The sequence below is a fragment of the Arachis ipaensis genome, chromosome B7 (genome assembly GCF_059453495.1).
Source record: "Arachis ipaensis isolate K30076 ecotype BB chromosome B7, ASM5945349v1, whole genome shotgun sequence".
Classification (NCBI taxonomy): domain Eukaryota; kingdom Viridiplantae; phylum Streptophyta; class Magnoliopsida; order Fabales; family Fabaceae; genus Arachis; species Arachis ipaensis.
This window is the reverse complement of record NC_142442.1, coordinates 7,150,812-7,178,355: the sequence shown is the minus strand read 5'-3', so window position 1 is coordinate 7,178,355 and position 27,544 is coordinate 7,150,812. Positions and strand designations below refer to the sequence as shown.

General features: G+C 31.9%; 1 protein-coding gene across 2 annotated transcripts; it reads left to right on the top strand.

Moving 5' to 3' along the window:
* Positions 1-545: 545 nt before the first annotated feature.
* Positions 546-11,332, top strand: LOC107609956 (uncharacterized). Of its 2 annotated transcripts, none has more exons than XM_088492734.1 (7): positions 546-1,182; positions 1,366-1,512; positions 1,630-1,716; positions 4,613-4,696; positions 4,841-5,032; positions 7,043-7,467; positions 9,898-11,332. In XM_088492734.1, the coding sequence occupies exons 1-7, from the start codon at positions 555-557 to the stop codon at positions 10,507-10,509; spliced, it is 2,175 nt and encodes a 724-aa protein (XP_088348860.1). In that variant the 5' UTR covers positions 546-554; the 3' UTR covers positions 10,510-11,332. The 2 variants fall into 2 exon arrangements, with proteins under 2 accessions (XP_088348860.1, XP_088348859.1); XM_088492733.1 differs by having other exon boundaries at positions 1,621-1,716.
* Positions 11,333-27,544: the final 16,212 nt, after the last annotated feature.

Here is a 27,544-nt window from a genome sequence, read left to right as displayed (position 1 = left end):
ACCAATTTTAACCTAATATAAAAAATAATTTCAGTCAAATCAATGCAATGAAATTATGCAATGTAACCTCATCGGTTAAGTATGTAGTATCAAGCCAAAAGATAGAGTGGTCAACATCTATATTATTTGGCTAATTTTCTCGTATCTATTACTTGGTGTTAAATTTTATCTAATTTAATTTGTATAAAAAAATTTAAATATTTAACATTTTTTTTATAATTAGATACAAACCTTTAGATACGGCAACAAATACTATATTATCAAAAGTAATATTAATACACTAAAATCAATTATTAGTATATTTATTTATAAATATATGTATAATTTAATTTATTTTTCATATATATTTTATATTGACTTTAGTAGCTGATTTTAGTGTACACGTAATATAGTATTATTTTATTTATTCTTGGCGTGTATCTCATCAAGTAAAAGTGGAAGCTAGGAAGCATGAGATCCCCAGATTCAATGGAGTGTTCGCTGCTCTCTCTCTCTCTCTATATATATTATATAAAGAGAAAGTAAATCATGATGAGCATAGCGTGTTTGGAAATATGGCCGCAGAAGTAGGAGAGAGTAGTACTGGTGGTGCAAAACCTGCAGTAAGAGAAAGCCGGCGTGAAAAACTAACAAAATATAGAGCTGGGAAGCTAGCTGAGCGGACATTGGAAGGCAAATGGAACAGCGTTGTTGAGATGTACATGAAATACCCGGGAGCTCAGACGCAAAAGATCACCGAGGACAACGACAACACTGCCTTGCACGTCGCCGTCGACTTGAAGATAGAACTAGTAGTGAAGTTGCTGGTGGAAGCAATCATCGAATTCGAGGAAGCAGGGGATGAAGAAGCCCTAAAAGTGCAGAATAAAAACGGGGACACCCCGTTACATCTTGCAGCGTCAAGGGGTTTCACAAAGATATGCATGTACATCATAGGGGAGAGTGAGGAAAGGATTCATTTGTTGAGATTGGAGAACAAGAAAGGTGAGACACCTTTCTTTCTAGCTGCACTCAACTGGAACGCACATACCTTTGCCTACCTCTCCTCCGTCGCCGATAAACTCCTCTGCAACAGTATCAAATTTGCTGATGATATTCGATGTCTCGTTACACGTGGCACCGGCGAAGACATAAACAAAAGAGAGAGCATCCTTCACTGTGCCATCAACAGAGAATATTTCGGTATACTAACCTTCCATCCATTATTCCATATTTATCCTTTTTTTTTTTTTAAATGATAGTTAAGATTCGTCAAATAATTTAACAGATTTAATTAAATTATTATCTAAAAACTTTTAATTATTAACTTTATATGAATAAACCTGTTTGATCTTAATTTTGACCCTATTTTATATGTTGCAATAGATTTGGCATTCATAATAGCCCGTAACTACACTTTCCTTACTATGCATGCCCATAATGGAATCACCCCGCTCCACGTTCTTGCCAAAAGACCCTCAGCTTTCAAAAGTACAACAAAACTTTCATTCCTCAAGCAAATGCTCTACCACAGTAAGTTGTTACTCACATCATATATACGTGTAACTTATTATTATTATTATTATTATTATTATTATTATTATTATTATTATTATTATAACACTTTTCCTCTTTGCAAAGTTATACCAGTACGAAAACTAGATGCTGACAAGGAAATGGAAAAATACAAGGAAGAGATTCAATGGCTTCAATCATCCAATGGCTCAAAGAAAATAGGTACGATTCGGTTCAAGATTTGTATTCGAGGGCCATATTGTCATACAAAATTGGTTACAACTTAAAAGAAAGTAAACCAAATAGGTATTGCATTCAAATAAGGAAAAGTTTAGGGGCTAGCAGTTTTGTTGAATTTTGGCCAGCACGTAACCAGCAGAGAAATGTGAATGATTGGATGAAATCTCACATTAATCACATATCATTAGATCATTTTTGGTGGCTATTTGATGGCTACCAATCACAAAAATTGCTGCCCCTAGCATTGCTCTTCAAATAATACTAGAAGGATAATAATTTAAAATGATTTTATTTAATGTAATATTTATAATTTTATATATATAATATTTAACATATATTATGTATTTATTTTAACAATAAATGTAAATAAAAACTAAAAGCTACAGTATTGAATTCTATATACAAGGAGTCCTTAAATCTACAATATTGAATCGAAACAGTTATTTTGCTAATACAATTATTAAATAGAGAAGTAACTGTTTTAGTAATTTATAATTATCATATATGGTAAAATCATCTATATATATTTTATAGAAAATAGGAATTAATTTTTTCAATAATAAAATTAAAAAACTTTATATTAATAAAAAAGAGTTGTTAGAGTACGATGTCGAAAGAATCCCTGAGATGCTTGCTAGGCAAAGATAAATAAAAAAGCGAAAAAAACAACAATGCTAGAAATATAATTATGTATCTTTTTTTAATAGATTAAATTTTTGATAGAAATGATATCAGGATTTAATATTAAAACTTCTATGAAGATAAATTAAACTTTTTTATTATTTGTTATATTTTAATTATATTTAATAACTAATTTTTATACTTTTGTTATTTATATCTTATTTTTAATATTTTTTTTATTCTATTTTCAAAACCAAATGCCCTAATCTACATGTATGTATCGATCTATCAATTTTGAGCAAACATGCGGACAATGATTATTTTAAAACCAAACGCAGTCTATATGTATTTGGCTTAGTTAATTATTTATCAGCCATAAATAACTAAAAAAATAAATAAAAAATAAAAATGCACATTATTCATTCTAAAGTTATCATTTATTAACCGATTTAATAGTCAAATTTATTTCTTAAAAATTACTTATTTTTTAAATTAGTACTCAAATAATTTTTTAGCCATATTAGTCTTTGAAAGATAAAATATAAGTCAAATTAATCTTTTCGCTATTTAAATGATGACATGTCATATTGAGTGTTACGTAGCACGATGATATAGTAGATTAATGCCACATGCTATAAAATGATTGGTTGACGTGTCAGATCAGTGACACATAGTATGTCACGTATCATTTGACATGTAATAAATTTATTTATAATCAAAATAGTCCCTGACAGTATACATATAAATATTTTTCATCCCTAAAATTTAAAAATTAATCAAATTAGTCTTTATATAAATTTCTCTTATTTTTTCATAATATTAAATTTTAAATATTTTTTATATTACTGATTTTAATATTATTTTTCAAATCCTAATAAACAAAATTTTTTTTACATAAAATAATAAAAATAATTAAATTATTATAAAGTTATTTTTTTATTTGTATTTTAAAATTTTATATTTTTAAATTGTAATTTTTTTTAGTGAAATTTTTTTATTTAACGAGTTTATCTTATTATTATTGATTATACAATAAAAAATTTAATATTTGAGTCTCACTAAATGATATAGTGGTTACATTAAAATTTAAATCTTTTAAATTTTTTAAAATTATAATTTTATTATTTTTTTAATTTATATGATAAAATTAAATAATTGAAAAATCGATTTTATAGAATCACTTGTTGAATCTTAATATTTTAATATATTTTTTTTAAATAACTACTATATTTATTTAGTGACATCCAAAAGATTAAAACTTTTAGTATATAATTAATAATAGTTTGATAAAATTATTTATATAAAAATTTTTCACTAGAAAAAACTAGAATTTGAAAATAAAAAATCTAAAAATACAAAAATAACTTTGTAATAATTTGATTATTTTTATTATTTATTTAAAAAAATTATTTATTAAGGGATAAAAATAATATTAAAATGAGTAGGATTAAGAAATATTAAAAATTTAATATTATAAAATATAAAAAAATTTATATAAGGACTAATTTGATTATTTTTTAAATTTTAGGGATTAAAATTATTTACGTATATATTTTTAGGGACTAACTAGTGTTTTGCCCGTAATAATATTACAGGAATATAAATCTTTTAAAACTACGTTGGTTTTGTCTTAACATTATAGATTATGACAGAAAAGATTTATAGAATTAAACTACTTTTAAAAAAAGGTCGTAGGAGACAAAAGTCCTGTTAGCTAAAAAGTCCAGAGTTTTCATAAATAAAAAAATTAATTAATAAATTTTTTAGTTATTATTTTCGTCTGAAAGAGTTTAATTTTTTACTAATAATTAAATTTAATATTCATTATTTAAAATTTGAAAGAATTTAATGTGTATACTTTTATATTTGATTAGGTATTAAGTCTGTTGCACAAATAAAAAAAAAATTAAATTTTATGCTTATTATTTAAAGATAATATTTTATTTATATATATATATATATATAATTAGATATTAGTATTAAAAAATTATATTGATAGTTATAAAATTAATTCAAAATCAATTTTTTTGAAACAATTGAATTTTGATTCTAATTATTAATCACAATATTAATATTCTCTCCAAATTATATGTCTGAAAGAAGAGAAGTAAAAATATATATTAAAAAGATAACAGGTGAAAATTTAAAACTAAATAAAAATTTAAAAAATGTGTATAATAATAATATATTTTTTATGGATTTTTTTATTTATATAAATTAAATAATTATATTATTTACCGATTTTTATTATTTCCAGGGTTTTTGCCACCAAATTATGATACCATTTTTCATTTTATGAAATCGGTATACGTGCTTTCTCCCATCAGGCGTTTGGTGGAGGGTATGTGTTCCAATCACCATGCTACTTTAATCTCTACTTAGTTTTTACATACATATATTATATGGTTATTTAATTACAATAACATTTGCTCCGTCCCTGCTACATAATATAATGCATCTTGTACGTACTTGTTAATTAATTAAGCGTTCAAGGAGGTAAGAGAAACAAAGCAGAAGCACATATGGAGTTTTCAACTCTTGGATAAACTCATGGAAAACCCTTTCCATGCATTCACCGGAGGAATGGCGGCTTATAATGGTGGTAGTCGTCCTACAGATTCTTTTTGGGACTATTATTTTGACCCTGATGACGAGGCCCTGGGGCTTCTGATACGTGGTATATGCTTATAGTTGCTTACATATAATTATGTTTGATATTAGAGATAATTATTCATGTCATTCTTTTTAGTAATATAAGTTTTTGAGAAAAATAATAACATAGTAACAGTATAACATAACTAGAAAATATTATTATTTGGATCAATATTTTTTATGTATATAAAATATATAATTTACATCTATATTAATATATTTATTAAAATTTGTACAAAAATCAATGCAACTTTATATTTATATTTATTAGAATTTGCACATATAAATTACTAAAATTTATTTGTCAAAGATAATTTGATATTTGTACTGACCAATTGCTGATGACCAAAATTGATAAAATTTACTGATTCTTAACACTTATAATTTAATATAGTATCACAACTTTTATGACTAAAAGATTTAAAATTTAAATCTCGTTAAACTAAAAAAAGATATCCGACAAATAAAATAAAAAATTCTTAATTAAAAAAAAAAAAAAAACAGCAATAACAACCTATAACAATGGTATTATTAAAAAAATACAATAAATCAAAGTAACATTTTATTTCTTGTTTTCTCACTTATTTTAGTATCCAAATGGAGTAAAAAAAATTAAAAGATGAATCTAATTCAAAATAATACTACATGACTAATAAAATTTATTATTTTTAAACAATATATCATACTTGACTAATATTCTAAATATTAAGTATTAAATTTTATATTCTAAATTCTAATAATATAAGACTCAATAATATTAGCTACACCCTAAATCATTAAGTAAAATTAGGCACTAGCATAGAATATATATTAAAATATAAGATATACATTAAAAGTAAATTAAACTACACATATATTTATATAAAAATACATAATATCAAATTTTAATAGTTGATTTTTATCGTATAAATAATATTTTTGTATAAAACTAAAATGGTGACTAAATATTAGCTAATATTAATAAAAGTTATTGCCTATCAACATTTTCTTTTAATATATATAATTCTTAAAATTAAAAGAGAATATGCGTATTTAATTTGCGCATAAAAAACAAGATATCATTATTTCTAATCTAATATGTTAATTCCTTTTCAAGGGCATATTCCTAGTTCTATATATTTTATCATTCAAATTCCGTTGATTTTAGTCATGAAAAAGTATATTTGATTAGGTGAATATTTCTATACAGATTTTTTACGGTATAGATTATACAAGTATTTTAAAAATTATATGAGTGAAAATAAAAATAAATTGTTGCCAATAACAAAAGGTAAATTTATAAAAGTAAAAATTACCAAGTACAGTATCCAGTGGTTTACGTTTATAAATTTTTATTTTTATAAATTTACTTTTTGAATTATTTATTTTAATTTTTAATGAATAATATTAGAGTTAATCTTTTCAGTTAATATTAACTAATTTCTTTAAATTTATTTTGTAAATTATAAATTTTTAATCCTAAATCATACATTATAAATCTTAAATTCTAATTCTCCCAAAAAATAATTTTTTTATAATTAAAAATAAGAATTGAATAATATTAATTAACTAAAAATTAATTTTTTATGTTTTCTCTTAAAAAAAATTAAATTAAAAAAATCTGTACAATCCATACGTAAAAACCTGTGTACAGAAGTATTGGTTTTTATGTCTTTTCCCATCCCTAGTTATTTAGCCCTAAATAATGATCAATGGCTATTTTCTTTCTATATGAGAACAACTAGAGAACCAAAAATATATCAGCCAAAAATCAGCCAAAATGTGTTTGGGTTCCATGAAAAACTGGATTTTGGTTTGTGCTCCGTGATCTCAGGAGCGGTTTTCAAACATATTATTCAAAAAGTAATTTTAATTAAATGGTTTTGTTTATTTTTTGGCTGGTCACATTTTGGTTCCATATATTTTTACTTCTGAGAACATATCAAAGGAATAGTTAATTGTCACATGTTTGAAGTAAGTTAGAAAACCATGGAATTGAATTTGTTACATGCAATAACTAGTGGATGGATTTATTATTTAACTCTTATTTTGCAAGAACCATATTCTCCAAGTCAAATGGTTTTGCAAATAAAAGAAGGGGCTTCTTCAATTTATGATGATAACAACGATACAGAAGGTAGTGCAAGTGATGATAACAAAGAGACACCATATTTATTAGCAGCGAAGCATGGTATCATTGAAATGGTGACCGAGATTCAACAAAGAATACCTAGTGTTATCCATATCACCAACGCAGAGAATCAAAATGTGTTGCTTGTGGCAGTGAAAAATAGGCAACCGCAAGTTGTTCTGGAACTGAAAAAGCAATTACCAAAAGAAGTCTGGGAACACTTAGTTATTGGAGTGGATGATGATGAAAACACATTGCTGCACTTGGCAGCTCAGGGTTTAGAAGAAGCCAAGTCTTGGAAAGTAGCTAGCCATGCCATGCAACTGATGTGGGATATCAAGTGGTATCAGGTATGTAGAAATTACTTCAATTTTCTTCCTCAAACAATCTAATATTTTACGAATTTTTTCATCAATATATAAAAAATAAAACTTTTAGTAAAAAATATGATATTCTAAATTAAGTTACAAAAATTTGATATTTAAAAAATTTTGGTAAATGAAACGTGCCGGTTGTCAAGCCCGTTTTTTTTTGTTTTTTAGGTAGATATATAATGATATTTGTGAACAATGTGAATAATGGTATCTAAAATTGATCCAATAAAATAAAAAAATACTCCACTCTCAAATTATTCTCTAAACACTAACATTAGGATAACTATCTGCACATTTAGTAAATTGAACATCTACCTATTGTTAACTGTACATGAGTAAACCGAATAAAAAAAATAACCATTCAACAATTAAGAATCAACATAACCATTTGCATATCTATTGAATTGAACATCTGACATATGTTACTAGTAACTACTTAATCAAACCAGCTGCATAAGTATTAGACTAACCAACATCTGACTTATTATTCATTGGTATCCATTGGTGACTACGTGTGAACGAGAGGAATTGTCGCTTATGAATGACGATGGGACATCACAAAGCGGTTCATCCAAGTTGGACTTCATTTACATGCATGTGACGGTTATGCACGTATAAAAATGTAGCAACGTATGGTGTTGGACGTCGACACTACCGTGGTGAGGCTTCGATGGGATCTACATGGCCGGCGACGGATGGGCAGCGGGAAGGAGAATGCACGGGGCTGCTGCGGCGCGATCTCACATCGCAACGGAGCGCAAACAGGATGAGGAGAGGTTGAACGACGTCGGCGGGAGGTTGGGCGGTGTCGGACCGGACAACGAAAAAGTGCAGCAACGCCGGAGTGACTCTACGAACCAGAAATTACAAATAGAAAATAGAAAGTTAACGTGGTATTGAGAATAATCGTCTCGATTGTGATTTGGTTTAATTATAAATTCTTATTTTTTAAAATTTAAAATCTAAAATTAAAAATAATTAATTAATAATTTGATTTATGATTTTAATTTTAATTTTTTTATTCTATTTTTTATATTATTTAATATTTTGATTGCCTTTCTATCCTTTTCCTTTTCCAAATTATAATGAATGAATGCTATACTATATACATATGCTGTCGTTTTTTATACAAAAGTGTAAGTCCATTATATTAAGGGTGATGCTATATGTATATTAAAATTAGTAACTAAAATTAGTCATTAATATAAAATACATATTAAAATATAAATACACATTAAAAATAAATTAAATTATATATGTATTTATATGTATTTATATATAAATACATTAGTGGCTGATTTTAGTTACTAATTTTAGAGTACAAATAACATTTCTCTTATAATTAAATACTTACATGCACCGTGTAGCTTTTTTTAGTTCTTGTTCATTGTTTTTTACAAATTATTATTATTATTATTATTATTATTATTATTATTATTATTATTATTATTACTTTTTAATGCCAAAACTAATTTCTTTTTTGAATAATTACTTTTCTATGCTATAATACATCATTACAATACATAAATTAAAATTAAAATTATTACTCAGCTGGCGTACATACATTAATTAAAATTATTCAAAAATTGATATCAGTGTATTAATTAAAATTTAAATTGTTTAAAAATAAATATGTAACAACATCAGAATATTAATTAAGATTAAAACCGTTAAAAAGTTGATTGTAAGTAACATCTTTTTTTGTTATTGATAGGCAACAAAAGAAAAAAGAAAAAGAAAAAATAAGTTACAACTAAACTTTAATATAGTTAGTATTTAATTAATAATCTTTTTACAAATGGAACACCTTATGTGTAACGTTCTTTGCATTTTTAATAAATTAAACACTATATCCAATGTGCGGCTTTCTTTGACTAAATTCTTAAAATTGGAAAACTACATGTTTTATGTTGTGTTTTTTGTATTTGACTATATATGGCACAAATCTCAAACATCACAGTATTATAAAATTGATTATAAACAATTTTTTTTCCCTTTATATATGTGAATTAGTCAAATTTTCATAACCAATGCATATTATGAACAAAAATAAATAGTTCTTTCATATCAGAAAGTCATAAATTTATCTTTTTCTAATTTTTTTTATTAATTAGTGAAGTTTATAAAGCCTACATATTAAATTCTCAAAAAATAAACTAATATACTACTTAAAAATTAGATCATTGTATTGAATAAAAGAGAAAGTATAGAGAGCCAATGACTCAAGTGTACAATGAAGGTTTAGAAAGTATTAGAGATATGATTATTAGTGTTACATTATCCTATCAGGTTATGCTTTTGGGATGAGTAATTTCAGGACATGGTATTCGGATGCTTATTCTTGATAGTCTTACTTTTTGTTTTAATTATTATTGATTATGTTGATTATATTGTTGGTTGTTGCAGTACATAAAAGAAATTGTGCCAAGACATTTCCACAACAGAAGCAACAACGAAAGCAAAACGGCTGTAGATATATTCAATACGACACACGAGGGGCTCATCAAAAACGCTAGCGAGTGGCTGAAAGAAACATCGGAATCTTGCTCCGTGGTGGCGGTGCTTGTGGCCGGTGTTTCCTTTGCCACAGCTGGTAATGTCCCCGGAGGCTACGATAATGGCGGCGAGGCAACACTAGGGGGACAACCTGCATTCGAGGTATTCGCCATGGCTTCTCTGGTTGGACTGTGTTTCTCCGTCACTGGACTCATCATGTTCCTTTCCATCCTCACTTCAAGACAGGTTGCCATTGGTTTTCGAAGTATCTTGCCCAAGAAACTCCTTATAGGGCTGAGTTCTTTGTTTCTTTCTATCATAACCATGTTCGTATCTTTTTGCTCTGCTCATTTCTTTCTTGTTAACCACAATAAGTACAAATCAATCATATTCCCTTTATACGCCGCCACTTCCATACCCGTCGCTTTCTATGCCTTTGAGCAGTTTCCACTCTACTTTCATCTTCTCAGTGTTATTTTTGCTACAGTTCCAACCACAATTAAGGCAGGTGAACTTCTCTGAAACAAATCCAGCTCCAAATTTTAATATAGGTCGTCATAAAACCACTTTTCAAACTGATCCTAATTTGATTAGAGTTCAACACTTTGTTTTTCTATTTTTCTTTTTCCTTGTGTGTGTCAATTTGTTATGCCCCTCTGGTATTGCTTGTGCTAAATAATTTTTATTTAAGCATAGAAGGATAAATAGATAGATCAATGTATGCAAAGAATAATAGCAATAATAATAAATTAATCATTCATTCTTTGCGCTCACGTATTCTCAATCTTTCTCTGTTTTCTCTACTCTCTATACTCTATTCTTCTCTTGCTTGCACACTAAAGATTTCAGTGGTTCATCTCTCTTCAGCATTATTTATCTCAAACCAAATATATTATTGATTTACTCTCCGAATTAAGCATGGCTTATGCCAGCCCCATGCCAACACTAATGATCAATTCACTGCAACTATTATCTACAGAATCTGGAAAATTTAAAGACCCTAAACGGTTTAGGACAGTTGTAGGATAACTGCAATATTTGACAATCACTAGACCTGATCTCTCTTTTGCAAAGGCTAAAATAAGTCAGTTTATGCCCTCTCCTTTAAAGGAAACATCGGAAGCATGCTCTGTGATGGCGGCACTTATTGCGGGTGTGTCTCCTTCGTCACAACCAGCCAAGTCCCTGGTGGCCATTTCTTCATCTTCAGTCGCAAGTATGAGAGTTTCCTCCTCTCCTTTTATAAAGCTACTTCCGTACCTTTGACTCTCTATGCCTTGGCACAGTTTCCGCTATACTTTGATCTTCTAATTACGATTATCACTAGGGTGCCTTGGCCAAGTAATAAAGCTGACAATTTCTAAAGTTGTCATAATGTTTCATTATTCTTCTATGTCAATTGTTGTCTTCTTATTGTTACTGAGTTATAGATTAAATGGCATAATTTTTTCATATTTATTTAAAGGTCTTGGTTTCCGTCTCTTTCCTAATTACTTTTTATTTTTTCTTTTTTTATCATTTTTGCGCTTGTATTCGTTGTGTATGGGAGAATGAAAATTTTAATCTTTAAATTAACAATGTTTGGGAGATACTTTTAATGTCACAAACATGGAGGACGATACCTTCAGGCTTCATGTCTTTCCCTACACATTATTCTCTGATCTGTACTTTCTTATTTGTTTGCTTGGTAATTGTTAATTTTATGAAACAAATTGATTTTGTGTATTATATGGTTTTGAATGTTGTAGTAAAACTAGAATGATTAATTTTGATGAATAAATAATTTGAATGAATGGTTAGAAAAAAAATGCTAGTTATATATATTATTAACAAACTAAGAAAAAATATAAAGAAATTTATTTGAAATTTAATGTATTTCTTAGTTGGTTAAAATGAGTATTATGATGGTTTATTTATAGTTTTTTTATTTGATATAAATACATTACAATTTTTAGATAATTTTTTATAGATATTATTTTAGATGTTTCTAAATAATAGCCAATATATTTAGATATTACTCATAGATATTTTTTATAATTTGATTTATTTATTTAGTTTTTAAATTTTTTTATTATAATATATATATATATATATTTTTTATAAAATAAGATCACGAGAATTTTAGATTTTTTTATAAAATGTGTAGCATGATTAATAGCAATGATGATGATAAGTAGTTCTTTACTTCATTTTACTTTAGTTACTTTGTTACTTTGTAGTTTTAATTTTGATACCAAAAAGAAAAAGGAAAAACGAATAAAAGATAAGAACCGAAGAAGAAGAGTATAGCTTTAAAAAACACTTAGGATATATGAAAGGTACATATAGAGACCAAATGTGTGAAGAATGTTAGAACATGACTTAAGATTCTCTTTTTCTTTCTTTGTTTAGTTTTTTAAGAGTTAAACTTTAAAATAGTTCTTGAATTTGTACTCGAGGCTCAAAGTGATTTCTGAAATTAATAATTCTTTAAATTCGTTCCCAAAATTGCATTACGAAACTTATAGTAGTCCTTGAGACGTTTTTCGTTCATCAGAACCTTGAAACGACATCGTTTTAAACAAAAAAAAAAAGGCGTAGCGTAGACCCCCCAATTCGAACCAAAAAAAGAAAAAAAAAAGAAAAAAAGAAAGTGTAGCATAGAATCACCTCCCCCCAATTCCCAATCTGTTCCATCCCCATCACCATCCCCAACCTTCCCCTTCCCCTTCCTTTTCCCTTTCTCTTTCTCCATCCCCATCCCTATTCCCTTCTCCTTTCTTTTCCTCTTCTAATTAAACGGATCATGCAACTAGCTTTATTTCAAAGCATCCAATTCGTCTGTCTCAGACCGAAAAATTCTTTCAAAATTTCTTACTATCAACGACTACCACTGCAAACCAAAAAGAAATGGCAAATTTAATAACAAAATTTCTGAAATCAATAAAATTTCGAACACTACTCCTCCCACTCTCATCATCGTTCTCACACTCTGTTAGCCGCGCAGCACCAACAACTACCTGCCTCTGACTCCTCTTCCTCTTTCATCTTCACCTTCTCATCTAGCGGCGACAACAACAACCAGAATATATATGTGAAAAGGAAAGGGGAAGATTGGGAGAAGCAGAAGGGGAAAGAAAAAGGGAAGGTTGAGAAAGCAGAAGAGGAAGGGGAAGGGGAAGGGAAAGGGAAAGGGGTTGGGGATGGGGATGGGGATGGAGATAGGGATGGAGAAATGAACAGATTGGGAATGAGGTTGGGGGAGGAGGGTTGGTTCTATGCTAGGCTTCTTTTTTTTTTCTTTTTTCTTTTATTTTTTTGTTCGAATTGGGTACATCTTTTTTTTGTTCAAAATGACATCGTTTTAAGGTTCTGATGAACAAAAAATGTCTCAGAAACTACTATGAATTCTGAAGTGCAATTTCGGAGATGAATTTAAGAAATTATTAATTTCAAAAATTATTTTTAGGTTCGAATACAACTTCAAGAACTATTTTAAAGTTTAATTCTTTTTTAAAGTTTATTTTATTAGTCAAGCACAATCCATAATCTAATATATATAAAAGTTTTTTTTATGGAGTAGATAAAGTATGTATTATTTGAACTACAAAATTGTTATGCCTTCTAATCACAATATTAGGAGAGTCATTTGGCCGAACATGTGATAAAATCACTGTTGCCAATGCTCTAGCCTCACTAAATTAAGATTTTGTTTGGTAAAATCTTTTAACGAAAAATTTGTATATTTTATGTTTGGTAAATTAAAAGTTTATATATTTGTGTTTATATCTTTTAAATTAAGATTGTTTATAAAAGTATTTAAGAGAAGTTTTTTAAAGTTAGTTTGTACTTATTAAAATTAAAAAATTTAATATAATTTCATATATTAATTAATATTTAAATTTAATTCTTATATTAATGTCTGTTATAATATTTTTAAATTTTAAAAATTATTTTATCAAACACACTTATTGTTGTTTGCTTGTGCTTATTAAAAACTATTTTTAATTTAATTTATCAAACATAAATGCTACAATGTTTAAAAAATTAGCTTTTAAAAGTTAGATTTCATAAATTACTTTTAAAAAGTAAAAACTTTACCAAACTAAGTCTAAGAGCATTATGGGAGCCGAAAATTTCATACATAAATTGATTGTCATGCCTAAATTTATCGAAGAGAAATATTAGGGCCAATTTTTTTTTTTTTTTTTTTTGGTAAGTAGGGCCAATTTTTTTAATTAATATTAGTTAATGTTGAGTTTAAAAAATAATAACAAATAGTTGATGATGACAAATATGTTAAAGTTGGGTAAATAGTCCAATTGAATTTGATATATGTTAATTAGTTATGCATGCCCAAATTTAAATAAAAAGCCCATTAAACTTGCACCTTGGATAGTAAAACAAAGCCAAACTCATTGTGAAGTCCGTGGCCTAAATGGAAGGAAAAGAAGTTTACTGCTGTTGAAGTGTTGCTCATTCGGGTATAGCACAGAGAGAGAAAAAGGGAGCTCACTTTTTTAGCTGTCATGATAGAAGAAATGAAAAACCAAAAAATGGAGGCTATGTCAAATCAGAATTGGGGCAAAGATTAGATTGCTTAAATTAAGCTTAGTCAGAAGATAAAAATAAAAGAATTCCATTAACATGCAAGTTAATTACTTGTATAATCTATCTTCTTTCTGCACATGTAATTTCAAGTAACTAAGAAAAAGGGATATCTGTTTATTTTTGCTGCAAATCAATGGTTGATTTGTTACTTGGAGCCAAAGCACAAATTTAATGACTTGAATTTGGTAAATTCACTGAGGAATCCAAGCTGCTACTGCTCATCTCTCTTCTGTGTTGGCTGACTCTAATTTAGATCCCTGATTTTATAGCCTAATGCAATGAAAAAGAAAGAAAGAGAAATAAACTAGCTCAAGATTCAAGAAGTTGACTTTCTAAAGGACGCTCCAGTTGTGGAAAGAGAGATGATACAAAAAGAAAAATGGTTTTCAGAAAGAAAGATAAGGAGAGAAAACCAGAGTTTTGAGTTTCATTGAGAGTTTTTCTGTGAGAGTTCAACGTTTTGGACAGTATTTCTACATCAAAGAAATATTCTGCCAAGATGGAGAATTTTTTCAGAGAGTGCTGAATTCGGTTCAACTTATAACATCAAAGTTGTAACTCATCATCTCCTTCATGGTTTATTGTTTAATATTCTGTTTCAATGTTGTATCTTTCTTTGTTTTCATTCAGTGGTAAAAGAAATGAAAGTGAGGCATTGAAGAAAAGTTATTGAGAGAAAAGGCTAAGAGAAATACTTGGAGAGAAAAGTCAAGAGTGATTTCAGATTTTTTTTGTTGTATTTCTGTTTTGTATCATGTACCTGAGAGGTATCATTTGCTAAGTTGGGTAAGCACTTAGTGTGTTGAGTGTCTAGGTAGTTATATAGCCAAGTCAAGTTTATGTTGAAGCTTGGAGTGTCCCTGATAGGATTATGTTGAGTCCTTGGGAATTGGTGTATGTAATACTTAAAAAGATAGTAAAATTACACTAACGTTGTGGTGGAGACTGTATGTAGATTGCATTGTACATGGCAACTGAATCAGAATATATGACTGTGTCATCTTCTTCTTTCCTGTTCTGATTTTGTTTTTCACGATTTATGAGATAAAATAAAATTGTCTCCTGCATAATCCAATACGCAGACTAAACAGAAGCAAAGTTATAAGTTCTGGTTTGAGGCTTTATCAATCAAGTTTTAAAGAAGGTCATAGATTCAATCCCCCCTTTCTCTAGGCCATCAAGAACCTTCAATTGGTTATAAGAGCTAGGTCTCAAGAATCAAATTTCACAACTTGGAAGAAAGGTCTAATGGCTAACAACTTGGGTACTAATGCTATGGCATGCACTCTAACAGAGGGTCAGTCAAACAATAGGCCTCCTTTTTTTAATGGGAAAAACCATGCCTATTGAAAAGAAAGGATGTTGATCTTCATTCAATCAATTAATTACAACATGTGGAAGATAGTTGCGAATGGTCCCAAAGTTCTCACAAAGACAAGTGCTGATGGAGTGGTGACTCCAAACGAAGAAGCTGAATGGAATGATGATGACAAAAAGAAAGTGGAGCTGAATGCAAAAGTCATTAACTTGATGCACTGTGCTATCAGTTTCGAGGAGTATCGAAAGGTATCTAATGCAAGATAGCAAAAGAAATTTGGGAGAAACTCCAAGTCACACACAAAGGTACCAAACAAGTCAAAGAAACAAAGATTGATATGTTAGAAAAAGAGTATGAAATGTTCACCATGAAGGATGGAGAAAGCATTAATGAGATGTTTGAGAGATTCTTAATAATCATAGATAGCCTAGTTTCTATGGGCATGACTGATGAGCGGATAATTTATACACTTTTTGGCATTGTTTTTAGTATGTTTTTAGTAGGATCTAGTTACTTTTAGGGATGTTTTCATTAGTTTTTATGTTAAATTCACATTTCTGGACTTTACTATGAGTTTGTGTGTTTTTCTGTGATTTCAGATATTTTCTGACTAAAATTGAGGGACTTGAGCAAAAATCAGATTCAGAGGTTGAAGAAGGACTGCTGATGCTGTTGGATTCTGACCTCCCTGAACTCAAAGTGGATTTTCTGGAGCTACAAAACTCGAAATGGCGCGCTTCCAATTGCGTTGGAAAGTAGACATCTAGGACTTTCCAGAAATATATAATAGTCCATACTTTGCCCAAGTTTAGATGACGCAAACTGGCGTTCAACGCCAGCTCTCTGCCCAATTATGGCGTCCAGCGCCAGAAACAAGTTGCAAAGTGGAGTTCAACGCCCAAACTGGCACCAAAACTGGCATTCAACTCCAGGAATGACCTCTACACGTGTAACACTCAAGCTCAGCCCAAGCACACACCAAGTGGGCCCCGAAAGTAGATTTATGCATCAATTACTTACTTCTGTAAACCCTAGTAGCTAGTTTATTATAAATAGGATCTTTTCCTATTGTATTAGACATCTTTGGATTATCTTTTGATCTATTGATCACATTTTGAGGGTTGGCCATCTCGGCCATGCCTGAACCTTTCACTTATGTATTTTCAACGGTAGAGTTTCTGCACTCCATAGATTAAGGTGTGGAGCTCTGCTGTTCCTCAAAGATTAATGTAAAGTACTACTGTTTTTCTATTCAATTCAACTTATTCCGCTTCTAAGATATTCATTCACACTTCAACCTGAATGTGATGAACGTGACAATCATCATCATTCCCCATGAACGCGTGCCTGACAACCACTTCCGTTCTACTTTCGATTGAATGAGTGTCTCTTAGATCTCTTAATCAGAATCTTCGTGGTATAAGCTAGATTGATGGCGGCATTCAAGAGAATCCGGAAAGTCTAAACCTTGTCTGTGGTATTCCGAGTAGGATTCAATGATTGAATGACTGTGACGAGCTTCAAACTCGCGATTGCTGGGCGTAGTGACAGACGCAAAAGGATAGTAAATCCTATTCCAGCATGATCGAGAACCGACAGATGAATAGCCGTGCCGTGACAGGGCATTTGGATCATTTTCCCGAGAGAAGACCGAAAGTAGCCATTGACAATGGTGATGCATTACATAAAGCTTGCCATGGAAAGGAGTAAGATTGATTGGATGAAGACAGCAGGAAAGCAGAGATTCAGAGGGACAAAAGCATCTCTATACACTTATCTGAAATTCTCACCAGCGATTTACATAAGTGTTTCTATCCTTTATTTTATGTTTATTTGATTATTATTCGAAAACACCATTATCAATTTATATCTACCTGACTGAGATTTACAAGGTGACCATAGCTTGCTTCATACCTACAATCTCCGTGGGATCGACCCTTACTCACGTAAGGTATTACTTGGACGACCCAGTGCACTTGCTGGTTAGTTGTGCGAAGTTGTGAACCATGGTATTGGCATCATGTTTTTGGTGCCATTGCCAGGGAAAGAAAGAGCAATGAATTTTACATAATCAAAGTGTAATCACAATTTCGTCCACCAAGTTTTTGGCGCCGTTGCCGGGGATTGTTCGAGTTTGGACAACTAACGGTTCATCTTGTTGCTCAGATTAGGTAAATTTTCTTTTTGTTTTCTTTTCAAAAAATTTTCAAAAATATTTCAAAATTTTCTCCTTTGTTTTCGAAAAAAAATTTTTAAATAAAAATGTTTTCAAAAATAAATTATTCTATGGCTTCAAAACTTTCAAGAATGAATTCTAGAGTTTCATGGTAACATGTTGAATCCTATCTGGCTGAAAAGCCATACCCAAACTCCTTTGGGATTGGTCTTCAACTAATCACCTCAATGGATGTAAATCCATTCTAAAGCTTGAATGGCTATTAAGCCATGTCTGACCCTTTGATTGGAGCTTTAGACTAAAGAGCACAAGATTCCTGGAATTCATATTAAAGATTTTGAAATCCTTATTTTTGTTTTTCAAATAATTTTCGAAAAAAAATACAAAAAAATTAGAAAATCATAAAAATCAAAAATATTTTTTTGTGTTCTTGTTTGAGTCTTGAGTCATGTTATAAGTTTGGTGTCAATTGCATGTGCATCTTGCATTTTTCGAAAAAATCATGCATTCATAGTGTTCTTCATGATCTTCAAGTTGTTCTTGGTAAGTCTTCTTGTTTGATCTTTGCATTTGCATGTTTTGTGTCTCTTCTTGTTTTTCATATGCATTCTTGAATTCTTAGTGTCTAAGTATTAAAGAATTCTAAGTTTGGTGTCTTGCATGTTTTCTTTGCATTAAAAATTTTTCAAAAATGTGTTCTTGATGTTCATCATGATCTTCATAGTGTTCTTGGTGTTCATCTTGATATTCATAGCATTCTTGCATGCATTCATTGTTTTGATCCATAACTTTCATGCATTGCATCATTTTTCTTGTTTTTCTCTCTCTTCATTAAAAATTTAAAAATAAAAAAAATATCTTTCTCTTTTTCTCTCTCAAAATTTTGAAAATTTGACTTTTTCAAAAAATTTTAAAATCTAGTTGTTTTTATGAGTCAAATCAAATTTTCAATTTAAAAATCTTATCTTTTTCAAAAATCAAATCTTTTTCATTTTTCTTAGTTATTTTCGAAAATTATAAAAATATTTTTCAAAAATCTTTTTCTTATTTTTATATCAAATTTTCGAAAATAACAATAACAATTAATGTTTTGATTCAAAAACTTCAAGTTTGTTACTTACTTGTTAAGAAAGATTCAAACTTTAAGTTCTAGAATCATATCTTGTGATTTCTTGTGAATCAAGTCATTAATTGTGATTTTAAAAATCAAATCTTTTTTCAAAAAAACTAATTTTTATCATATCTTTTCAAAAATATCTTCTCATCTTATCTTTTTCAAAAATTTGATTTCAAAATATCTTTTCTAACTTCCTAACTTCTTATCTTTTTAAAATTTGTTTCAACTAACTAACTAACTTTTTGTTTGTTTCTTATCTTTTTCAAAACCACCTAACTAACTCCTCTCTCTAATTTTCGAAAATATCTTCCCTCTTTTCCAAAATTTCTTTTTAATTAACTAATTATTTCAATTTTTAAAATCTTAATTTTCGAAAAGTACTAACATTTTTCAAAAACTACTTTCGAAAATTACTAACTCTTTTTCAAAAATTATTTTCGAAAATCCTCTCCCTCTCTCATCTTATTCTATTTATTTATTCATCTACTAACATCTCTTCCTCACATCACTCACCAAATTCGAACCCCCCTCTTCTATCTGTGTTCGAATTTTTTCTTCTTCTTCTCTTCTTCTACTAACAATAAGGAACCTCTTTACTGTGACATAGAGGATTCCTCTTCTTTTCTTTTTCTCTTCTCTTTCTTATGAGCAGGGACAAAGAAAAAGGTATTCTTGTTGAAGCTGATCCAGAACCTGAAAGGACTCTGAAGAGGAAACTAAGAGAAGCTAAATTACAATAATCCAGAGACAACCTTATTGAAAATTTTGAACAAGTAAAGGAGATGGCAGCCGAACCCAACAACAATAATGCAAGGAGAATGCTTGGTGACTTTACTGCACCTAATTCCAATTTACATGGAAGAAGCATCTCCATTCCTGCCATTAGAGCAAACAACTTTGAGCTGAAACCTCAGCTAGTTTCTCTGATGCAGCAGAACTGCAAGTTTCATGGACTTCCATCTGAAGATCCTTTTCAGTTCTTAACTGAATTCTTGCAGATATGTGATACTGTTAAGACTAATGGAGTAGATCCTGAAGTCTACAGGCTCATGCTTTTCCCTTTTGCTGTAAGAGACAGAGCTAGAGTGTGGTTGGACTCTCAACCCAAAGACAGCCTGAACTCTTGGGATAAGCTGGTCACGGCTTTCTTAGCCAAGTTCTTTCCTCCTCAAAAGCTGAGCAAGCTTAGAGTGGATGTTCAAACCTTCAGATAGAAAGAAGGTGAATCCCTCTATGAAGCTTGGGAAAGATACAAACAGTTGACCAAAAAGTGTCCTTCTGACATGCTTTCAGAATGGACCATCCTGGATATATTCTATGATGGTTTATCTGAGCTATCAAAGATGTCATTGGATACTTCTGCAGATGGATCCATTCACCTAAAGAAAACGCCTGTAGAAGCTCAAGAACTCATTGATATGGTTGCAAATAACCAGTTCATGTACACTTCTGAAAGGAATCCTGTGAATAATGGGACGCCTATGAAGAAGGGAGTTCTTGAAGTTGATACTCTGAATGCCATATTGGCTCAGAATAAAATATTGACTCAGCAAGTCAATATGATTTCTCAGAGTCTGAATGGAATGCAAGCTGCATCCAACAATACTCAAGAGGCATCTTCTGAAGAAGAAGCTTATGATCCTGAGAACCTTGCAATAGCAGAGGTAAATTACTTAGGTGAACCTTATGGAAACACCTATAATCCATCATGGAGAAATCATCCAAATCTCTCATGGAAGGATCAAAGGCCTCAACAAGGCTTTAATAATGGTGGAAGAAACAGGTTTAACAATAATAAACCTTTTCCATCATCCACTCAGCAACAGACAGAGAACTCTGAACAAAATACTTCTAATTTAGCAAACTTAGTCTCTGATCTATCTAAGGCCACTGTAAGTTTCATGAATGAAACAAGGTCTTCCATTAGAAATTTGGAAGCACAAGTGGGCCAGCTGAGTAAAAGGATCACTGAAATCCCTCCTAGCACTCTCCCAAGCAATACAGAAGAAAATCCAAAAGGAGAGTGCAAGGCCATTGACATAACCAAAATGGCCGAACCCAATGAGGGAGAGGAGGACGTGAATCCCAAGGAAGAAGACCTCCTGGGACGCCCAGTGATCAATAAGGAGTTTCTCTCTGAGGAACCAGAGGAATCTGGGACTCATCTAGAGACTATAGAGATTCTATTGAACCTCCTTATGCCATTCATGAGCTCTGATGAGTATTCCTCTTCTGAAGAGAATGAGGATGTTACTGAAGAGCAAACTGCCAAGTTTCTTGGTGCAATCATGAAGCTGAATGCCAAATTATTTGGTATTGAGACTTGGGAAGATGAACCTCCCTGGTTCACCAATGAACTAAGTGATCTGGATCAACTGACATTGCCTCAGAAGAGACAGGATCTTGGAAAGTTCATAATACCTTGTACCATAGGCACCATGATCTTTAAGGCTCTGTGTGACCTTGGTTCAGGGATAAACCTCATGCCCCTCTCTGTAATAGAGAAACTGGGAATCTATGGGGTGCAAGCTGCTAAAATCTCATTGGAGATGGCAGACAATTCCAGAAAATAGGCTTATGGACAAGTAGAGGACGTATTAGTAAAGGTTGAAGGCCTTTACATCCCTGCTGATTTCATAGTCCTAGATACTGGAAAGGAAGAGGATGAATCCATCATCCTAGGAAGACCTTTCCTAGCCACAGCAAGAGCTGTGATTAATGTGGACAGAGGAGAATTGATCCTTCAATTAAATGAGGACAACCTTGTGTTTACAACTCAAGGATCTCTCTCTGCATCCATGGAGAGGAAGCATAAAAAGCTTCTCTCAAAGCAGAGTCAAACAAAGCCCCCACAGTCAAACTCTAAGTTTGGTGTTGGGAGGCCACAACCAAACTCTAAGTTTGGTGTTGAACTCCCATATCCAAACTCTAAGTTTAGTGTTGGGGAGTCTCAACAAAGCTCTGAACATCTGTGAGGCTCCATGAGAGCCCACTGTCAAGCTATTGACATTAAAGAAGCGCTTGTTGGGAGGCAACCCAATGTTTATTTATCTAATTTTATTCTTCGTTTTCATGTTTTCTTAGGTTCATGATCATGTGGAGTCACAAAATAAATATAAAAATTGAAAACGGAATCAAAAACAGTAGAAGAAAAATCACACCCTGGAGGAAGCACCTGCTTGGCGTTCAACGCCAGAACAGAGCATGGTTCTGGCGCTGAACGCCCAAAATGGGCAGTATCTGGGCGCTGAACGCCCAAAATGGGCATCATCTGGGTGCTGAACGCCAGAATTGCACCCTGGAGAGGAGCTGGCGCTGAACGCCCAGAACAAGCATGGTTCTGGCATTCAACGCCAGAAATGGGCAACAAATGGGCATTGAACGCCCAAAATGGGCACCAACCTGGTGCTGAACGCCCAGAGTTGTGTGCAAGGGCATTTTACATGCCTAATTTGGTGCAAGGTTGTAAATCCTTGAACACCTCAGGATCTGTGGACCCCACAGGATCATCTCAGGATCTGTGGATCTCACAGGATCCCCACCCACCTCACCCTCCCTCTCTCCATTCATGATCATCCCTTCTATTTTCCATTCACCACTCACATCCATACACACATCCCTCCATCTCCTCCATATCTTCTTCTTCTTCTTCTTCTATTCTTTCTTCTTTTGCTCGAGGGTGAGCAAAATTCTAAGTTTGGTGTGGTAAAAGCATAAGCTTTTTGTGTTTCCATTACCATTAATGGAACCTAAGGCCAGAGAAACCTCAAGAAAGAGGAAAGGGAAGACAATTGCTTCCACCTCTGAGCCATGGGAGATGGAAAGATTCATCTCACATGCCCATCACTAAGAAAAGGATGGAGCAAACAAGAGAGCACATTCATGGATCTCAACAGGCACATGAAGAAGCTCATCATCATGAGATTCCGGAGATGCCTCATATGCATTTTCCTCCACAAAACTATTGGGAGCAAATTAACACCTCCCTAGGAGAATTAAGTTCCAACATGGGACAACTAAGGGTGGAACATCAAGAGCACTCCATCATCCTTCATGAAATAAGAGAAGATCAAAAAGCAATGAGGGAGGAGCAACAAAGACAAGGAAAAGACATAGAAGAGCTCAAGAACATCATTGGTTCCTCAAGAAGGAAACGCCACCATCACTAAGGTGGACTCATTCCTTGTTCTTACTTTCTCTGTTTTTCATTTTCTCTATGTTAAGTGCTTATCTATGTTTGTGTCTTCATTACATGATCATTAGTAGTTAGTAACTTTGTCTTAAAGTTATGAATGTCCTATGAATCCATCACCTCTCTTAAATGAAAAATGTTTTAATTCAAAAGAACAAGAAGTACATGAGTTTTGAATTTATCCTTGAACTTAGCTTAATTATATTGATGTGGTGACAATGCTTCTTGTTTTCTGAATGTATGCTTGAACAGTGCATATGTCTTTTGAAGTTGTTGTTTAAGAATGTTAAATATGTTGGCTCTTGAAAGAATGATGACTAGGAGACATGTTATTTGATAATCTAAAAAATCATAAAAATGATTCTTGAAGCAAAAAAAAGCAGCAAAGAACAAAGCTTGCAGAAAAAAAATAGGCAAAAAAAAAAAGCAAGCAGAAAAAGCCAAAAGCTCTTAAAACCAAGAGGCAAGAGCAAAAAGTCAATAACCCTTAAAACCAAAAGGCAAGGGTAAATAAAGAGGATCCCAAGGCTTTGAGCATCAGTGGATAGGAGGGCCTAAAGGAATAAAATCCTGGTCTAAGCGGCTAAACCAAGCTGTCCCTAACCATGTGCTTGTGGCGTGTAGGTGTCAAGTGAAAACTTGAGACTGAGCGGTTAAAGTCAAGGTCCAAAGCAAAAGAAGAGTGTGCTTAAGAACCCTGGACACCTCTAATTGGGGACTTTAGCAAAGCTGAGTCACAATCTGAAAAGGTTCACCTAATTATGTGTCTGTGGCATTTATGTATCCGGTGGTAATACTGGAAAACAAAGTGCTTAGGGCCACAGCCAAGACTCATAAAATAGCTGTGTTCAAGAATCATCATACTAAACTAGGAGAATCAATAACACTATCTGAACTCTGAGTTCCTATAGATGCCAATCATTCTGAACCTCAAGGGATAAAGTGAGATGCCAAAACTATTCAAGAGGCAAAAAGCTATAAGTCCCGCTCATTTGATTGGAGCTATGTTTCATTGATAGTTTGGAATTTATAGTATATTCTCTTCTTTTTATCCTATTTGATTTTCAGTTTCTTGGGGACAAGCAACAATTTAAGTTTGGTGTTGTGATGAGCGGATAATTTATACGCTTTTTTGCATTATTTTTAGTATGTTTTTAGTAGGATCTAGTTACTTTTAGGGATGTTTTCATTAGTTTTTATGTTAAATTCACATTTCTGGACTTTACTATGAGTTTGTGTATTTTTCTGTGATTTCAGGTATTTTCTGACTGAAATTGAGGGACTTGAGCAAAAATCAGATTCAGAGGTTGAAGAAGGACTGCTGATGCTGTTGGATTCTGACCTCCCTACACTCAAAGTAGATTTTTTGGAGCTACAGAACTCGAAATGGCGCGCTTCCAATTGCGTTGGAAAGTAGACATCTAGTAATTTCCAGCAATATATAATAGTTTATACTTTGCCTAAGTTTAGATGACGCAAACTGGCGTTCAACGCCAGCTCTCTGCCCAATTCTGGCGTCTAGCGCCAGAAACAAGTTGCAAAGTGGAGTTCAACGCCCAAACTGGCACCAAAACTGGCGTTCAACTCCAGGAATGACCTCTACATGTGTAACACTCAAGCTCAGCCCAAGCACATACCAAGTGGGCCTCGGAAGTGGATTTATGCATCAATTACTTACTTCTGTAAACCCTAGTAGCTAGTTTATTATAAATAGGATCTTTTCCTATTGTATTAGACATCTTTGGATTATCTTTTGATCTATTGATCACGTTTTGAGGGCTGGCCATCTTGGCCATGCCTGAACCTTTCACTTATGTATTTTCAACGGTAGATTTTCTGCACTCCATAGATTAAGGTGTGGAGCTCTGCTGTTCCTCAAAGATTAATGTAAAATACTACTGTTTTTCTATTCAATTCAACTTATTCCGCTTCTAAGATATTCATTCACACTTCAACCTGAATGTGATGAACATGACAATCATCATCATTCCCCATGAACGCGTGCCTGACAACTACTTCCGTTCTACTTTCGATTGAATGAGTGTCTCTTAGATCTCTTAATCAGAATCTTCGTGGTATAAGCTAGATTGATGGCGACATTCAAGAGAATCTGGAAAGTCTAAACCTTGTCTGTGGTATTCTGAGTAGGATTCAATGATTGAATGACTGTGACGAGCTTCAAACTCGCGATTGCTGGGCGTAGTGACAGACGCAAAAGGATAGTAAATCCTATTCCAGCATGATCAAGAACCAACAGATGAATAGCCGTGCCATGACAGGGTGCGTTGACCATTTTCACTGAGAGGATAGGATGTAACCATTGACAAGGGTGATGCCTCCAGACGATTAGCCGTGCCGTGACAGGGCATTTGGATCATTTTCCCGAGAGAAGACCGAAAGTAGCCATTGACAATGGTGATGCATTACATAAAGCTTGCCATGGAAAGGAGTAAGATTGATTGGATGAAGACAGCAGGAAAGCAGAGATTCAGAGGGACAAAAGCATCTCTATACACTTATCTGAAATTCTCACCAGCGATTTACATAAGTGTTTCTATCCTTTATTTTATGTTTATTTGATTATTATTCGAAAACACCATTATCAATTTATATCTGCCTGACTGAGATTTACAAGGTGACCATAGCTTGCTTCATACCTACAATCTCCGTGGGATCGACCCTTACTCACGTAAGGTATTACTTGGACGACCCAGTGCACTTGCTGGTTAGTTGTGCGAAGTTGTGAACCATGGTATTGGCATCATGTTTTTGGTGCCATTGCCAGGGAAAGAAAGAGCAATGAATTTTACATAATCAAAGTGTAATCACAATTTCGTCCACCAATGACACACAATGAACAAACTCTGGTAAGGAAGGTCCTTAGAAGCCTTACAAAAGAATAAAAAACTAAAGCTGCTGTTCTATCCGAGAGCGACAACCTGGGTCCTTTAATCTGTGATGAATTGAGAGAGAAACTTCTAGCATATGAAACCACACACACCAGCCAAGACACTAAAAAAATGAATGGCCCTAAAATTAAAAGTTGAGTCTGTGGAGAGTGATTCAAGTGATAGTTTTTTCGGATGACGATTTTTTTTTTGTGCTAGGAGACTAAGAAGGCTGATGAGGAGCAAAAACAAGAACAAGGGCTCAAGTTTAAAGGAGTACAAGAGGAATTTGAGCAAAGTAATCTGTCACAATTACAAGGAGGCAGGACACTTCAAGTTCAATTGTCCAAAGCTAAAGAAAGAGGATAAGGCGAAGAAAGAAAAGAAGAAAGTGCTCATGGCTTTGGGAGGATCTAGAGAATGATTCGGATGAGGAAGAAGACTCCGAATATGAAGCACAAATTTGTTTTATGGCTAGTCAGGATCAATTAGATGATGTAAATTATTTTGACTTGCCCATTAAAGATTTATATGTTATTATTAATGATCTCACTCACCATTCTGGAAAATTGCTAAACAAACACAATAAATGCAAATCTAAAAATGAAGTTTTGAAAGGCAAAAATAATTTTTTAAAAGAAAAGGTAAAGAAAAATGAATGTGCTATTGATCTTGTTGAAAAAAATATGTTTTTGAAATCTGAAATTGAAAAATTTAAAGGAAAGCACTCGGTTAATGCATCACAAGAACTTGTTGCTAAAAATGAAAGATTAAATGAAATTATTAAAGGTTTGAATAATGCTTTGGCCAAATTTGCACATAGTTCCAATAACTTGGACAAATTACCTGCTAACCAAAGACCACTCTTTGAAAAATCTGATCTTGGGTATTTCTCCAACAATGATGCTATTTTTGAAAAATTATACTTTGATAAGAACGCATCATCATCAATAACCAAATTTGTTCTAAATAATTCTGGTTTGAGATATGTTGCAAAAACAGATGCAGTTGCTAAAAATTAATTTTTTTAAAAGAAATGCACCTTACTTAACAACCAGAAAATTCCAAACCTTTAATTACTTTTAGCATCATAACTTTAATCAATTTTAGCACCATAACTTCCATCACTCTTAGCATCGATCATGCAAACAGAAATTCTTGTTCAAATTACAATAACATGGTCATTCTCCCTTCTAATATTTTATTGTCAAAAGAATAATGGGAAATAAAATTTACAAGGTTGTTTATGATTTTAATGCACTTGGACAATTAAAGT